Source organism: Schistocerca nitens, chromosome 1, assembly GCF_023898315.1.
Source record: "Schistocerca nitens isolate TAMUIC-IGC-003100 chromosome 1, iqSchNite1.1, whole genome shotgun sequence".
Classification (NCBI taxonomy): Eukaryota; Metazoa; Arthropoda; class Insecta; order Orthoptera; family Acrididae; genus Schistocerca; species Schistocerca nitens.
The window spans coordinates 683,030,240-683,049,544 of record NC_064614.1 but is presented as its reverse complement, the minus strand read 5'-3'; the positions used below and the strand labels follow the sequence as shown (position 1 = coordinate 683,049,544).

At 38.5% G+C, this 19,305-nt stretch overlaps 1 protein-coding gene across 1 annotated transcript in view; it reads left to right on the top strand.

Moving 5' to 3' along the window:
- The window catches only part of LOC126195117 (otoferlin-like), a 376,779-nt gene extending 362,850 nt beyond the window's left edge, over window positions 1-13,929 (top strand). The window contains exon 35 of the mRNA XM_049933641.1: window positions 13,725-13,929. Within this exon, the coding sequence (XP_049789598.1) occupies window positions 13,725-13,905 (181 nt within the window). The 3' untranslated portion in view covers window positions 13,906-13,929. The remainder of the gene's footprint in view (window positions 1-13,724) is intronic.
- Window positions 13,930-19,305: the final 5,376 nt, after the last annotated feature.

Below are 19,305 nucleotides of genomic sequence, written 5' to 3'. Positions count from 1 at the left end.
TAAAAGTACTAAAAAAAGATGATGAAGTTGATAAATGTTGGATTGTATCACAGTCATCATTACTCTTGAAAACATACAAAGCATATGCCAATGTTGAGTATTACAATATTACAATAGGGGAAACACTCGAGTAAATTTGCAAATATGTTAACAGAAGAAGTGATACAGCTGTTTTTGGAGCGGAAAATGAAACAGTACCTATCAATGAAGTCTGCCAATATCAACTGGAACAGTACGTTAGGAGTAATGAAGCATTATTGCATGTTTTATCGTTACCAATCCATGAATAACCTCCAGCAGTTGTCGATCTGACATTGCACCTTGAAAATGGACACAACAGAAGATGCAAATGCAAGAGCACTTTCACAACCACCGACAATCTTAACTGCATTTTTCTCATCGTGTGTGGGTGATACATTTGCTAAGATGCTACTCTACTCTGAAGTGCCATGACACCAACTACTTCTAAGTTACTCATCACCAGACAATAAAATGAGTGTTTCACCAAACAGCTGTTCATTTCTTCTCAAATCTCTGAGTGTACAATGAAGGCTTCCAGACTTTTTGTGCATCATAATACATAATCCTATATAATGAGGCAATATGATTGGAGTACTTCCCTGTTTCAGAATTTTTGTTGTATTCCATATTGGTATATCAACTGATTTTCATATTCAGTGTCAATTTTAGTGCTGAAAGTGCTTTTTGGCCCCCATCCAAAAGAATTGCCACAATTACAGATAATGCGATTGCCAGTACAGTATTTTTTCATGATACTGTGGGTTTCAAAATAAGTGAAATGAGAAAAAGTTTGCCCCATGTCTTTGTGTATATATAGGAAATACAATCTGCTACTTTGGCTCATAACTGCAGTCATAATGCTGTTATATGTCATGCATTGTTCTGGAAACAGTTTCAGAACATTTGTTTTAAAAAATGTTTCCAGTTCATACACATCAAAGTGTGTTTCTCATTGCAAATCATGACCAAAGGGGTGTTTGCAGATTGATCCAGTGCAGTTATTCCCAATTGTACATGTAATTTGTTAGTCCTCAATTGAAGTAATGCCTCATTATATCTGACTGGACTATGTCTTCATTCATTTAGTCTTTGTATTTTGCTCAAAGATCTTTTGGATTGGGTGGGAAACATGTTGCCAATATGATTGCAAATAACATTCATATTTGCTGTGGTTGATAGTTATTTGATGAGTAGGGACAGTTCTCAGTTCTTGGAAATATGTTAATCCAGATACATTTTATAACAGGAATCACAAGTGAAAGCATTTTGTGTTGTTTGGTTGAATAATGTCACTGTAAATTGATTTTCATTTTATACCTGCTTTAATTTGTTTCATTTTAGTAATGGTGCAGATTGTATTGGCATTTACTCTCGGTGCAGCAAAGCAGTTTAAGTCACTCGATAAAAGCAGTCCACATAGTACACCAATTAGGTTCCTTTCAGAGTATGCTGAAACAATAGCCTCATAATTAGCTATCATATACAACCAAAATTCCCATATGATAATGCAGGTCTAGAAATAAAAAAATAATGAATCAGTCAGATATAAGTTGGGATTTCCTACATCTGCTATACCTTGTTTGTGATATTGAAACTTCTTCATTGATGCTCTCTATGTTGGTGTCATATGGGAATTTGTAGGAGTCCCCTTGATAGGTGAGGGGTGCACTACACAAAGGAAGCAACCACCCGGTTAGCAGAGTACTCGTGGTGTGTACATGATAGTTTTTTAGGCTAGGCAGTAATTTGAGGTGCTCTGATGAACACTCGACAGTTAGTATAAAGCAAGGAAAGTCAAACAGCATTCAGAATAAAGACACTTCGACTGCCACTGTTTTATCAGTAAAATGGCAAAGTATTCGTAATAAAGTTCCCAAATTTACTGCCCTCCAGGAAATTTCTCACACTCAAATTATTCTTGAGACCAAGAGCTGGCTGAAACTTGAAGTGTAGAGATCTGAGATATTTAGCAAGTTGTGGAATGTATATCAGAAAGACAGATTAGAAGCCATAGGAGGGGGAGTGTTCATCGCAGTTGACAAAAATATTGTCTCTATTGAGGTGGAAGTTGAGTATGACAGTGAAGTCATGTATATCAGGTATAGGTGAAACCAAGTTAATTGTTGGATGTTTTTACTGGCCACTCAATTATGCTGTGACAGTTCTAGAGTCATTCAAAGGAAGTCTACGGTCAGTAGCACATAAATACCCAGATCATCAAATACTAGTTAGAGGCGACTTTAACATGCCAAATAGAGACTGGGATGTCTATGGCTAACCTACCAAGTATAGACTAGGATGTCTATGCATTCATTGTGGGGGGCACAGGCAGACAGTCATGCAAAATACTTTTGAACACATTTTCTGAAAATTGTCTTGAGTAGCTAACTCGGCAACCCACACAATGGAAATATCTTTGGCCTTGTAGTTACAAATAGGCTGGACCTTATTGATAATGGCAGTATAGAAACAGGGATTAGCGATCATGATGTCATTATAGCAACCATGATTACAAAAGTTAATAAATCAGTTAAGAAAGCTAGGATAGTGTTTCTGCTAGATAGAGCTGATAACAGTTATTAGCATCTCACTTAGATAGTGAATTGGTATCACTTAGTTACAGTAAGATGGATTTAGAGGAATTATGTGCAAAGTTTAAGCAGATTGTAAACTCTGGTCTGGAGAGTTATGTGCCTAGTAAGTGGATTAAGGATGGACAAGACCCACCATGGTTTAATAATGAAATCTGGCAGATGCTGAGGAAGCAGAGACTGTTGCACTCTCATTTCAAAAGGGAATGCACAAATGATGTCAAGCGAAAGTTAGTAGACATTTGTGCATCTGTGAAAAGATTTACGCATGAAGCATACAACTACCATCGTCACATCTTAGTGAAAGATCTGGCAGAGCACTCAAGAAAATTCTGGTCTTACGTAAAATTGCTAGGTAGGTCTAAGGCTTCCATTCAGTCCCTTGCTGACCAGTCTGATGTGGCAGTCAAAGACAGTGAAACAAAAGCCGAAGTTTTAAAAATCACATTCAAGAAATTGTACAAACATACCATCATTTGACCATTGGACAGACTCCCATAAGGACAACATAGTATTAAGTATACCTGGCACAGAGGAACAACTGAAAGCAAATAAATCACCAGGTCTGGATGCAATCCCAGTTATATTTTACAAAGAGAACTCATTACTAACTTGCATTTATCATGAATAAATCTCTTGCCTAGCACTAAGTCCCCATTATACAAGAAGGATAAAAGAACTCAGCTGCAAAATTACAGACCAATATCCTTAAATTCAGGTTTTTGCAGAATCCTTGAATATATTCTCAGTTGCAATATAATAAACTTTCTTGAGACTGAAAAGCTTATGTCCAAGAATCAGCATGATCTTAGAAAGCATCGCTCATGCAAAACTCAGCTTGCCATTTTCTCACATGATATACAGAGAACTATGGAGGAAGTGCAACAGGCAGATTCCATATTTCTAGACTTGCAGGAAGCATTTGTAATGGTGCCTCATTGCAGACTGTTAATGAAGGTACAAAGATATGAAATAAGTTCACAGATATGTAAGCGGCTCAAAGATTTCTTAAGTAATGGCGAGTGTTCATCAGAGACAAGGGTTTCGTCAGGAGCGCCCCAGAAAAGTGTGGTAGGACCACTATTGTTCTCTATATACATAAATGATTTGGCAGACAAGGTGGGCAGCATTGTGCGATTGTTTGCTGATGATGCTGTGGTGTACGTTAAGGTGTGGAAGTTGAGTGACTGTAGGAAGATGCAAGACAACTTAGACAAAATATCCAGTTGGTGTGATGAATGGCAGCTAGCCCTAAATCCGGAAAAATGTAAGCTAATGCTGATGAGTAGGAAGACCAAACCCATAATGTTTAAATACAATATTACTAGTGTCCTGCTTGACAGTGTCAAGTCATTTCAATATCTGGACGTAATGTTACAAAGCAATATGAGGCAGAATGAGCATGTTAGAGCTGTGATAGGGAAGGTGAACAGTTGACTTCAGTTTATTGGTAGAATTTTAAAAAAGAGTGGTTCACCTGTAAAGGAGACCACATATAAGACTCTGATGTGACTTATTCTGGAGTACTGCTCAAGTGTTTGGGATTCATATCAGGCTGGATTGAAGAAAGACATTGAAGCAATTCAGAGACAGGCAGCTATATTTGTTATCGGTAGGTTCGATCAACACTTAAGTATTACGGAGATGCTTTTGGAGGAAAGGTGATGTTCTTTTTGAGGAAAAGAGCTGAGAAAATTTAGAGAACTGGCATTTGAAGCTGACTGCCAAACAATTCTATTGCCACCAACATACATTCCGCATGATGACCACGAAGATAAGATTCAAGAAATTAGGTCTCATATGGAAGCATATAGATAGTCATTTTTCCTTTGCTCTATTTGCGAGTGGAACAGAAAAGGAAATTACAAGTAGTGGTACAGGGTACCCTCTGCCACACATCGTACAGTGGCTTGCAGAGTATCTATGTAGATGTAGATGTAAGTGATTGTCTAGTTCACAGAAGTTCTTTTGCATCATTCCATGTAAGATCACGTGTATGTAATAAGAAATCTAGGAGGGCATATCCACAAATGTATTATGTCATTACATCTTGTGCATATTCACACATGTGTTGTGGGCTCCCTGTAAATGTGGCTGGAGCATGACTACTTTCTCCAATTCAAAAGGATTCACACTGCCATCATTAACAAGTGCATCACGTAAATGATCTCTTATATACCAAAATTGTATTGAAAGAACAGTTGTAAACATTTTAAGATATGATTTTCAACCTTTTCACAAAACATCAGTTGATATGAGAAATGGCTCCATCACATCTCTGTCCACATTAAACCCACCAATCACCTGCATTTTGACAGCTGCCATCCCATCCATATCAAAAAATCCCTCCCATATAACCTGCCCACCCAGGAATGATGTATCTGCAGTGACAACATGCTGAAGATCTCACAAAGACCTACACAGGCAGGCGCTGTCACTCAGACCTATTTCACAAATTTCCTATGCCCTATCCCCATGCACCAAACTGAACCATGTCCTTCGTCAGGGCTTTGGTTATCTATCATTGTGCCCTGAAATTAGGGATATCTTGGCCAAGATCCTTCCCAACCTTCCTAAAGTGGTGTTTTCACCCCTCTGACCTCAGCAACATCCTAATCCATTCCTAACCACTCCCAATCGCAACACCTTGCCACAGGGATCATATCCTAGTGCAAGATATGCCCAATACAACCACCCAGCAATTCCTTACCCAGTCTTGTCACAGGATTATTCTATCCCCTAAGAAGCCAGGCCAGCTGTGAAAGCAGCGATTCATTTACCATCTCTGCTGCAATCAATACACAGCTCTTTATATTAGTATTACTACGAGCCAGCTGCCCACCAGGATGGTTGGCCACTGCCAAACTGTGGTCAAGAGCAAAGTGGACCACTGTGTGGCACATCGTGCAGCTGAACATAACATGTTTAATTTTAGTGGCTGCTTCAAAACCCAGGCAACCTAGATCCTCCCCTCCAGCACCAACTTTTTTGAACTGCACAGATGGAAATTATCCTTATATCCTTACAACACATTCTTCGCTCCCAAAATTATCTCAACCTCAACCTACAATAACCTACTGTCCCTCCACATTCCACAAAACAGTTTTTTGCCCCCTCTGCCCTGTCACCTCCTCCTAATTCATGTCCTGTCACCCTTATTGTGTGTCACTGTCTGCCAACAAACCTACCAGTCTTTTCCCCTTCTCTGCTCCTCTCCTTTTCTGCTCCCCTTTCCTTGCCCCTGGTCTTCCATATCCTCCTGACACTGTGCATGGCAGCCTTGTCTGCCATCTTCTAGTCCCTGCATGCTCTGCCAGACAGCCATCTTCTCTGCCCCCACCCATACTCTCCTATCCCTCCCCCTTCCCTGTCCCACTCCAAATTACTCCTTTCATTCAATGCAACAGTTGAAGTCTGGCCAGAGCAGCTGGAGATAGCAGTCATGTGAGTGAGGTGTGCCTGGTTGTGTGAATGTGTGTGTGTTTTCCTTTCTTTTTTGAAGAAGGCTTTGCAAAAATCTAAGGGTGTAACAGTCTTTTCATTGTGCCTGTCTGCAGCTCAGCATGTCATCTTCATGGCGAGTAGCAATCTAGCCTGTTCATAATATTGTTGACATTCTGATATGGACTTTCCATTGTTTGATGAATAGTAATTTATGGTATTGATTCTTTTACTTGTTGCATCATTTGTTGGTCCATTTCTTATTTTAATATTGAAGCGATACACCCATCTTCTCCTTGCCAATACAAAATAAGATATTGCAATCCATCATGTGAGTGATGAGTTTCTGAGAGTCATGGAACATGACCATTTCTGTGAGGAAGAATTATGTTATGTGAGTTACATTCTTTGCAAGCTATAATGATTGCCAGTGCATCACATTTTGTTGCATTGTCTCCTTCGTGTTGGCAAACATGTGGTTTGTCTATGCTAATTAAACTTTGTAGCCTTCAGCTGGCATCTGCCCAATGGCAGTTCTGAATAGTCAGATTAATTTGTTGCGCTGATCGAATAAAGTTTGTAATGCAGTGATAAATTTTTAGTGCCCATATTGAATCAACAGTGTTCATCAGTTTGTTCAACAGGGTTCCTCATAAAATAAATTTGAACACATTTATGATCTGTGTTTGGAAATGATCCTGCATGTTTTGTTGTCCCAAATGATTTCATTTGGAAACTTGAACTGTACTTGTGTATGTTTACCAAGAAATACTTTGATTGACTTATGTCACTGGAAACCAGTGTTGATAATGGTACAAGTGATAAATTTGATTCTAACAAATTCACTTTGAAATACATGCAGCACATTTCTGGTGTTTCATTCTTCAGTTTGAGGTTACAACAATACACACATAATTATCCATTTTCAAGTGAATACTGGGTGAAGGCTGTAATCATAATCAGCATTGTAACAGAATGCACCAAGATGTAAACCAGCATTCAGCATTCGTCTGAATTGGTCAGTGCATATTGGAATGTTATTCACAATTGTTTCTTGTTGCTCATCTGTTTCAGATGAACAAGCTCAAGTATTGCATTCTCAAACAAATTACAATCTTGCTTCCAAGTGCTCATCCATTTCTGAAGCTTGTGTTGCCTTTTTCTTTCATGTGTAAGGTGTAGATTGACCAACTGCTTGTTGTTTGGGTCACATAACAGATTTGATGGTGAAAATAATGCTTTTTGCCAAATTACTCAGAAAAAGAAAAGAATATGTGTGTGACATCTATTATTTATTATTGACTGGAACTTGGAATTTCACAGTTAACACCATTTGTTATGTCACACACGAAATGAAATGTCACTTTTCGTATTCGATTCAATTCACTTATGTCCTGTAAACTGTTTATATTTGATTCAATCTGATAATTTTGTGTGTTCACATAGCTTAACTCTATGAAATACACGATTTGTTGAAATGACTTATGAACCACATATTGTAAAATTGATGTCATAATTAAGAAAACTTCATATACACTCCTGGAAATGGAAAAAAGAACACATTGACACCGGTGTGTCAGACCCACCATACTTGCTCCGGACACTGCGAGAGGGCTGTACAAGCAATGATCACACGCACGGCACAGCGGACACACCAGGAACCGCGGTGTTGGCCGTCGAATGGCGCTAGCTGCGCAGCATTTGTGCACCGCCGCCGTCAGTGTCAGCCAGTTTGCCGTGGCATACGGAGCTCCATCGCAGTCTTTAACACTGGTAGCATGCCGCGACAGCGTGGATGTGAACCGTATGTGCAGTTGACGGACTTTGAGCGAAGGCCGGGTGGACGTACCGCCGAATTGCTCAACACGTGGGGCGTGAGGTCTCCACAGTACATCGATGTTGTCGCCAGTGGTCGGCGGAAGGTGCACGTGTCCGTCGACCTGAGACCGGACCGCAGCGATGCACGGATGCACGCCAAGACCGTAGGATCCTACGCAGTGCCGTAGGGGACCGCACCGCCACTTCCCAGCAAATTAGGGACACTGTTGCTCCTGGGGTATCGGCGAGGACCATTCGCAACCGTCTCCATGAAGCTGGGCTAAGGTCCCGCACACCGTTAGGCCATCTTCCGCTCACGCCCCAACATCGTGCAGCCCGCCTCCAGTGGTGTCGCGACAGGCGTGAATGGAGGGACGAATGGAGACGTGTCGTCTTCAGCGATGAGAGTCGCTTCTGCCTTGGTGCCAATGATGGTCGTATGCGTGTTTGGCGCCGTGCAGGTGAGCACCACAATCAGGACTGCATACGAGCGAGGCACACAGGGCCAACACCCGGCATCATGGTGTGGGAACACCCGGCATTATGGTGTGGGGAGCGATCTCCTACACTGGCCGTACACCACTGGTGATCGTCGAGGGGACACTGAACAGTGCACGGTACATCCAAACCGTCATCGAACCCATCGTTCTACCATTCCTAGACCGGCAAGGGAACTTGCTGTTCCAACAGGACAATGCACGTCCGCATGTATCCCGTGCCACCCAACGTGCTCTAGAAGGTGTAAGTCAACTACCCTGGCCAGCAAGATCTCCGGATCTGTCCCCCATTGAGCATGTTTGGGACTGGATGAAGCGTCGTCTCACGCGGTCTGCACGTCCAGCACGAACACTGGTCCAACTGAGGCGCCAGGTGGAAATGGCATGGCAAGCCGTTCCACAGGACTACATCCAGCATCTCTACGATCGTCTCCATGGGAGAATAGCAGCCTGCATTGCTGCGAAAGGTGGATATACACTGTACTAGTGCCGACATTGTGCATGCTCTGTTGCCTGTGTCTATGTGCCTGTGGTTCTGTCAGTGTGATCATGTGATGTATCTGACCCCAGGAATAATAAAGTTTCCCCTTCCTGGGACAATGAATTCACGGTGTTCTTATTTAAATTTCCAGGAGTGTATATGCACACAACAACTTGTCACAGTTTTATTGTTGAAAGGACTCATGTACCACCTATTGTAAAGTAGTTGTATTAATTCAGAAGCCTTTGCAGATGTGAACAAAACTCATCAAATTTCAATACTGAAATGACTCACACACCACCTATTGTAAAATGGGTATACTGAATCAGAAACCTTTGCAGGCATGTCCACAACTCACCAATGCTTCATTGCAGATGGATGAAGAACAATTAGGGTTTAACATCCTGTTGACAGCCATGCCTTTAGAGACAGACCACAAGGTCAGAACGTCTCCAAAATGGGAAGGAAATCTGCCAGGCTCTTATAAAGGAACCAACCAAACATTTGCCTGGAGCAATGTAGGGAAATTACGATAAACCTAAATCTAGATGGCTGGATGTGGATTTGACCCATCATCCTCCCAAATGCAAGTCCAGTGCATGAACCAATGTGCCCCCACATTGGTGCAATCATATGAATTGTATTGGAATGGCTGCAGAACAAACAAAGAAACATTCATGCATATCTGTATATACTGAATCACTGAATCATGTGATACAGCTAGTAACTGGCCAAATAATAACATTGCTGGGCATGCAAACAGCTCTTTCAGGAATGGAATTTTCCAGAAAAAGTGAAGATGAGCAGGATGGTAGCTGTAGAAGAAAGGGGACAAAGATGACCTCAGCAATTACAGACCATTTTAACTGATATCTGGTTTCTTAAACATCCTAGAAATGCATAAGTTTTTGACAAATACAAAATGCATGTACCATCACAGCATTATTTCAGAGAAGTTAAATATACAGTGTCATCAGTTCTCAGTTTATGTTCCACCATCATTAGAAGGTGACGAAGTTGTACCCAGAATGTTTTTATATCTTCCCAAAGCATTCAATGCTGTTGCTCTTGAAATAGTGATATAAAATAAACCTAATATCAATTATGAGTCCCCCACCTCAGTGGAAAGATAATTGAAAAGTAAAACATCACCAATAAAGTGTTTCCTATACTCTACTGGCTCTGAGATTCTTGAAACAGGGTAAAACTCTGTATTTGTTAGTCACCGTTGCAGTGCAGGCATCGTAAAGGACATGACTTCTAATAAGTCTTACCCTTAAAGGTCCTCAACTTTGCCTTTTTTCATAACTTTCCTGCCCATCCATTCCTTTCTTGTGAAGACTTTAATGCACATGATGTGCTATGAATTTGTAGCACTAGCTGTCCCTCTAATGGAATCATTCACAGTCTCAAGCCCTCAGAAAACATAATTCCTTCAAAATAAGGACAAGAGCAGGCACTCCAGTGTCACTTTTCTCCACCACCAGTCTGTCATTAGGCCACCCTGCCACTATTTACATAGTTCAGTAGGAAGTAGTAGATCATTGGAGTTCACTGATCTCTATCTCAGTTTGGTACATCTACCATGTCAAGCAGATTGAAAGAAAGCTGTAAAAATTGATGTTCATGAAGGCAAAATTGGACACTGTACACCCAAATATTTGTGTCTGAATATCACAACACCATCCAGTCATGAATGGATAAAATTACAAACGTGATTTCCTGTTATATCCATACCACTATCCTATGGGCAGCCATGAAGAACAATCCCCCCTTTTGGAGATTCATGTCAGTCTACAACAGAGAACCTTGTAGCCTGTTGCGTAGCAGTGGTGAAATGTCAACAAACTATTAAAGGGAATAAGAAGATACATGGTCCAGTCACATTAATTTGACCACCACCTATGTGTAATGTCAGCATGCAAAACCACTCACAGACAGCAAATGGCAACACTAGCAGTGGACGATATATAAAGATTTCAGAGAGGAGGTGGGAGGGGGGGAGGATATAAGTGGAAACCATTGCAATCAGTGTTGTAATGTGGAAACAGAGAAAATTTTCTAATGTCGAAAAGGGCATTATCATTGGCTTTCAGGTCACATTTCGACATTTTGTCATTTTCAAACATAGTGAGATGTTGAAGTCCACTCTAGAATATTAAATCATATGTTGGTACATATTTTCCAGAAATCCAATGCAAATACTTGTATATATGATGGTATAAGTATACGTGCTTCCACACATCATGAGAGCACGAGCCATGTTGTGAGCACAAAATCATAATTCTACTGATATAAAAGTGAAACATACATAGAAATGAATCACCCACGTAACCAACACTATTAACTGTGGATAATGTTTCTAATTTCCTGTTAGTGGAATCTGGCTTTTGTGCTTACTACATGGCTTATTCTCGCATCATGTATGGAAGCATAGCTATACTTATACATAATATGTATTTGTATTCAGACTGCTGGAATACAGTTAATGCTATAGAGGGGGTTTAACATCCCACTATGCTTGAAAATGACAAAATGTTTAAACTGCAGTTGCAGTCAAATGGTTCAAATGGCTCTGAGCACTATGGGACTCAACTGCTAAGGTCATAAGTCCCCTAGAACTTAGAATTACTTAAACCTAACTAACCTAAGGACAACACACACATCCATGCCCGAGGCAGGATTCGAACCTGCGACCATAGCGGTCGCGCGGTTCCAGACTGTAGCGCCAGAACCGCTCGGGCACCAGCGGCCGGCGCAGTTGCAATCTATCTTTTCCTTATATTATTGATGGTCCAACATGAAATTTCCATTGTTTGATTCTAACAGCATGAGGGGATAATTAAGGTCCACCAACGAGGTTCTTATTTGCATGCCGAAAGTGGGAACGCAACAAAAAGTTTTCATCTAATACTGGTAAAACACTGGTAAATCCTTGGTGGAATACAAATAATGGAAGGAGCACTGAAACCATATTAATATTGTAGCTAAGCTTTCCAATGATGTTCCGCCTCAGAGCTGACTGAATGATAAAAATAAAGACAGCTACATTGCTCCATTAGCTACGTAGTTTCAGAGTTGAAGACCTGCCTCCTAGTGAAACTGGAAAATGCTTATGATTTTCACTTGATATTAAAACTTGTAATATTTTTGAAAATGCATTCAGTGCATGAATGAGGTACATTTGGGGGAAACACCAAACTAATCACTACATTTATAGTTTTTACTTAATCAGGCTATAACTTTATGTAGCTTCACTAAATGACCTTGTCTATTTTGTATTAATACTTGGAGTTTGTGCTTGTAATACTCCTAGTACTCAATCTATTAAGAATGTGGTTGAAAATGAAAAAGTATAAAATACAGAATGTGGCTCCAAATAATGAGAATATGTAGAAATTGCGTTTAGGGCATGTGTTTTTATTAAAATTAAATCTAATAATAAAGTTTAAGTTTTGTAGAGATTGTTTTCAATGCCCACCAAAACATCAATAAATAATCATTAATTACTGACAAACTAATAAAGAAAAAAATATGAAATTATGAATATCTGATATTTGAAATATTCTTTACAGAATTACGGTAAATTTAAAATGTTACTGGTTGTCATACAGGCTGCTCCTTGCATAATGTGACACCTATTTCCAATAATGCAGGATATCAGTACAGCTCTCGAATATGCTTTTTTGCCTGTGATTAAATGTTTTGAAATACTTTTGTGTTTGAGGGTAATTAATTGTGTGGTCACTGGTGTTTCAAATGAAGAATAACACAGATGGTTTTCTGACAATAGAATATTAGATGAAAACATTTACTCATATTCTTTACACTTCTGATAATGTCCTAATATTCACCAAAGCACGTTCCTTCTGAGCATGAAAAGCACAAACATGCGAGAAAGTGCAGTCATTCATAAGTCAGTAGGATGTAATTTGTCACAAGCACACATTTTTCCAAAGTTCAGTGTTCTTTGTACTCTGTGTAAATGTTACTTAAGTTCAGGAGTGGGTCTGTACTTGAGCAGGTTCAAATGTTCAAATCTGCCTTTTATGCCAGTTTTTTGTCTGAGCAGATCAACCAAAAGCTCTGTCCAACTATTATCTGTCTCTTAAGAATTGCCCAGACATTGGTCTGTACTCTTTGGGCCACCAAGAGAAAGGATATAGCAGATAATGACTTGGCTACATTTTTGTTTTTATTCTAAAATGAAATTTTCACTCAAAGTATACATTATGTGGTGGAACACAGGGAAGTATCTGCAGCAAGGTACTGCAGTACTGGACATTTACCAACAAATTGCTAATATGTAGTTCTCAGTTTCAATCCAAGAGCCTACACGGTTTTAATCTATTACAAAAGTTCACTTTTCTGCAGTTGTCCCAGCCAAGTGGATGTTTTGTTCTGAAACTAATTCCCCATTGCCCTACATGTGTATAGACACTCCAGGTATTATGTTCTTTTCCTTCATAGCTGTTTCTTTTAAGAGTAAGCCGTTTCCCGGCACAGATATGTGCAATTCCCACTATAATGCTTTTTAATTACTGTACTTAATGATGTAATTAATAAGTAGTAAATCATGTTTAAATGAAAATTTACATTTGTTACTTATTAATGAATGATGGGAAGTAAACAACCTTTTCCCATCCTGCATAAAGATTGAACACAGATTTGTGTATCTCTCTGTCGAATAGTTTTGCTATTATTTGCCAACTGATTTCCACATAGGGAAAACAAATCATATGCAATTTGCAAATTGTCATGGAGAACAACATAATTATTAATAATTTATATTTAGATGAGAACAGTAATAAAGATCTATCATGACTCTTATTAAGGAATGTTATCTGATGTGCACAATTATTTAATCTTTTTCAGCCGACCAGATGCTTCTTTTATGTGGTTCCTCAATCCATTAAAATCCATACGTTACATCGTATGGCACAATTACAAGTGGGCAATACTGAAGATACTGATAATACTTGCTTTAGCAGTAGTATTACTACTGTTCTTTTATTCTGTCCCTGGCTACACAGTCAAAAAGATGTTAGGGGCATAAAAGAAAATCACATGCAGTGCAGTAGCAGTATCATCTAAATTACAACTTAATTTGACTTCTTTTCCTTTTTACAAATCATGGTCTTAGATAAATCTGTAAATGAAATGTTTCCGAAGGTATGAAAGCTTAACTATATGAAAAATCTTCATTACAAGAATAAGTCTCACATAATGTGAAAGAACACAGACATGGAGGACTCTCTGAACAGTCATCACCGTGCCAAAGCATTCAAAAATAATATATGCAATTAATTATACCCTCAATTAAATTTTCACACTGTCATTTTACTGGAATACATTGAAAAGTAATTTAGTTACATATATTATGAATATGATTTGAAATGTTCATTTTTCTCTTCGTATGTTTGAAGAAAAAGCATAGTTTTGCTCTTATTCTATGCTGATTACTCTTCCCAAATGCTTTATAAATGTACCTTTTATTTAAACAGCTTGGTGTAACTTTGCAGAACATGAAAGGGATAAATTTACTGTGCAAATTATATTATACAACAGTGCCACTTTGTGTCAACAACAATTTTCACAGGTCACATATTTTGCATTTCATATTTCCTTATCTGGAGGCCTATTCATGAAACACATTATTAAATTAATTTTCAGAATATTGTAAGTTAATTGCAGTGCAAAATAACTGACAAAGTATGCTTATTTTATGCATACTTAATAATACTTTTATGTGACAAACACCTGCTCTTGTTTGTAACATTTTGAATTGTTTATTCTTAAATGGTCAAACTGTTAACAATATCAGAGTCTTAATGTTGAAATCTATACAGAAAATTACTAATTAAAATTAGAGTTAAATTTTTGTTTTTTTAGATTTCTGTGTTCTGACTAATTAAATAGAGTATCCACAATAATAGTGTTAGTGCCATCACTATAGGTAGCACACTAGCTCTTCATTTGATATTGTGAAAGCATGATCAAACACAGCTGGGTAAAAAAATGAATTGAACAGAATATTTCTGTCATAATAAATAGCTAATAATTAAAATGCAAAATATAATTATTTAACACATTTTGTGTACACATTTTGCACAAATGAATCTCTAAATTAGTCAGTACAACTTTAATTCTGTTAGTTCACATTCCATATTTAAACCTTTCTGCAGTGACAGCTACATCATAACAATCAACATCCCAAGAGTTATTGATATACATTTGGAAAGATAATTATGTCCTTACATTATATTCTGAGTAAGGATGAACAGGTCTAGGGAATAAGTCCCACAACTAAAAACACCAACATGTTACAAAAAGTTCAAACGTTATGTATGTAAGTAAAATGTTTGCTAAGTGTAAATAGCAATATGGAGCCAATGAACAGAGACATAAAAATTTATCATTATTGTATCTTGATAGTTGAGATGCAAAATTCCACCAGGAAAGAATTTACAGCTAAACAGAAAGGACAAGGAGAGGGTATTCTGTTAAGAAACCCAGCTCCAAACAGATATGAATAAATAAATAAATGTAACAAATGCACGCAATGAAAAAGCTCTCCAGAATGACAGTACAAACATATTTTCCACTTTCCAAAGCAGTGCATTCATGAATATGAACAAAAGGTCAGTATTTTAATGTGTGTCGCCCTTTCTTCCAGCAAAATATAAATCATGGTTGGAGGAAATAGACAATTTTTCACTTCTGCTAAGCCTTTCCCTCTATTTCACCACATAAAGGAATCTCTTAGTCCAAATTCTAGTATTTTGTCTTTATTCATACCTGTGTCTCCTTTGTCAACATAAATACAATGAGTAATATTAAAGAGCCAGAAACATTAATCATAACAGCTAAAGTACATAGTTCTCAAGATCATACTGGGGAAAGAGTAAACAATCCAGATATGCAGAAACAAAAATATATTTGTAAAGTCACAGTTGAAGGAAACAGATAATTTTTCACTTCTGCTAAGCCTTTCCCCTATGTCACCACATGAAGGAAACTCTGAGACCATATCCTAGTATTTTTTCTGTCTTTATTCATGCCTGTGTTTCCTTTGTCAACTTAAAAACAATGAATAATATTAAAGAACGAGAAGCATTAATCATAACAACAAAAGTACATAGTTCTCAAGATCATACCGGAGAAGGAGTAAACAATTCAGATATGCAGAAACAAAAAGATATTTCTAAAGATTTCCTTCAGATGTGTAGTTTTGTCACATAAAGACATGATTGGAGACTGTCGCTATTGTTGTTGTGGTCTTCAGTCCAAAGGCAGCTCTCCATGCTACTCTATCCTGTGCGAGCCTCTTCATCTCCGAATAACTACTGCAACCTGCATCCCTCTGAATCTGCTTATCTGTATTCTGTATTCATCTCTTGGTTTCCCTCTATGATTTTTACCCCCCCCCCCTCGCGCGCGCACACACACACACACACACACACACACACACACACAGAGTTCCCTCCAGTGGTGATCCCTTGATGCCTCAGAATGTGACCTATCAACCAATCCCTTCTAGTCAGGAGGTAATACCATAAATTTCTCTTCTTCCCAATTGAATTCAGTACCTTCTCATTAGTTAAGTGATCTACCCATCTAATCTTCAGCATTCTTCTGTAGCACCACATTTTGAAAGCTCCTATTCTCTTGTTGTCTAAACTCTTTATCATCCATGTTTCACTTCCATACATGGCTACACTCCATACAAATACTTTCAGAAAAGACTTAAATCTATACTCGATAGTAACAAATTTCTCTCCTTCAGAAACGCTTTTCTTGCCATTACCAATCTACATTTTATATTCTCCATACTTTCACCATCATCCGTTATTTTGCTTCCCAAGTAGTAAAACTTGTTTACTATTTTAAGTGTCTCATTTCTTAATCTAATTCCCTCAGCATCACCTGATTTAATTCAATTACTTTTCTTATCCTTGTTTTGCTTTTGTTGATTTTCATCTTGCATCCGCTATTCCATTCAACTACTTTTCCGAGTCTTTTGCTGTCTCTGATAGAATTACAATGTCATCAGCAAGCCTCAAAGTTTTTATTTCTTCTCCATGGACTTTAAGTCTTTTGTTTCCTCTACTGCTTGCTCAATACACAGATTGAATGACATTGGGGATGGGCTAAAACCCTGTCTGGCTCTCTTCTCAGCTACTGCTTCCCTTTTGTGCCCCTAGACACTTATAACGGCTGTCAGGTTCCTTTTCAAATTGTAAAGAGCCTTTTGCTCCCTGTATTTTACCCGTTCTACCTTTAGAATTTGAAGAGAGTGTTCCTATCAACATTGTCGAAAGCTTTCTCTAAGTCTACAAATTCTATAAACGTAGGTTTCCCTTTCCTTAACCTATCTTCTAAGGTAGGGTCAATATTGCCTCATGTGTTCCAACATTTCTACGGAATCCTTCCCTGAGGCAGCTTCTACCAGTTTTTCCATTCGTCTGTAAAGAATCTGTGTTAGTGTTCTGCAACTATGACTTACTAAACTGATAGTTCGGTAATTTTCACACCAGTCAGCACGTTATTTCTTTGGGATTGGAGTTATTGTATTCTTCTTGAAGTCTGATGGTAGTTCTCCTGTCTCATACATCTTGCTCATCAGATGGAAGAGTTTTGTCATGGCTGACTCTCCCAAGGCTATCAGTAGTTCTTACGGAATGTTGTCTACTCCTGGGGCCTTGTTTTGACTTAGGTATTTCTGTGCTTTGTTCTTCATACAGTATTATATGTCCCATTTCATCTTCATCTACGTCCTCTTCCATTTCTATAATATTGCCCCTCAAGTACAACACCTGTTTATAGACCCTCTGCATACTCCTTTCACCTTTCTGCTTTCCCTTCTTTGCTTAGGACTGGTTTTCCATCTGAGCTCTTGATATTCATACAGGTGGTTCTCTTTTCTCTAAAGGTCTCTATAATTTTCCTGTAGGTAGTATCTGTCTTACCCCTAGTGATACGTGCTTCTACATCCTTGCATTTATCCTCTAGCCATCCCTGCTTAGCCATTTTGCACTTCCTGCCAATCTCATTTTTGAGACATTTGCATTCATTTTTGCCTGCTTCATTTACTGCATTTTTATATTTTCCTCTTTCATCAACTAAATACTATATCTCTTCTGTTACCCATGGCTTTCTACTAGCCCTTGTTTTTTACCTAATTATCCTCTGCTTCCTTCACTATTTCATCTCTCAAAGCTACCCATTCTTCTTCGACTGTATCTCTTCACCCTGTTCTTGTCAATCATTCCTTAATGCTCTCTGAAATTCTCTACAGCCTCTGGTTCTTTCAGTTTTCCCAGGTCCCATTCCCTTAAATTCCTGACTTTTTGCAGTTTCTTCAGTTTTAATCTACAGTTCATAACCAATAAATTGTGGTCATAGTCCACATCTGCCCCTGGAAATGTCTTACGGTTTAAAACCTGGTTCCTAAATCTCTGTCATTATATAATCTATCATAAACCTTCCAGTGTCTCCATGCCTCTTCCACGTATACAACCTTCTCTCATGATTCTTAAACCAAGTGTTAGCTATGATTAAGTTATGCTCTGTGCAAAATTCTACAAGGTGGCTTCCTCTTTTATTCTTTTCTCTCAGTCCATATTCACCTACTACTTTTCCTAGTCTTCCTTGTCCTACCATTGAATTCCACTCCCTCATGAATTATTAAATTTTTGGATCCTTTAACAATCTGAATAATTTCTTTTATCTGATCATACATTTCCTCAATTTCCTCCTCATCTGCGGACGTAGTTGGCATATAAACTTGTACTATTGTGTTAGGTGTGGGCTTTGTGCCTATCTTGACTACAATAATGCACTCACTGTGCTGTTCATAGTAGCTTATCTGCATTCCTATTTTCTTATTCATTATTAATCCTACCCCAACATTACCCCTCTTTGATTATGTATTTATAACCCTATATTTACCTGACCAGAAGTCCTGTCCCTCCTGCCACTGAATGTCACTAATTCCCACTGTATCTAGCTTTAACATAGCTATTTCCTTTTTTCAGTTTTCTAACCTACCTGCCTGATTAAGGGATCTGACATTCCACACTCCAATCCATAGAACACCAGTTTTGTTTCTCCTGATAACGATGTCCTCCTGACTAGTCCCTGCCCAGAGATCTGAATGGGAGACTATTTTACCTTTGGAATATTTTACCCAAGAGGATGTCATCGTCATTTAACCATACAGTACAGCGGTGGCTATTATATGAACTAAATTGTTGATAATGGACAGCAGTCACCCACAAACTGGTTTTAGGTTACTTTATTCAAAAAGTTTTTGGTTCCAAATTTATACAATTCTTCATCAGATAGCTTTCATCGAAACATGTGATACAGTGCACTGATTTATTAGTGAGCTGTACTAGTATTAACAATAATACACAGTTAGAAACATGTAACAAAGATGGTTCTACAACAGATT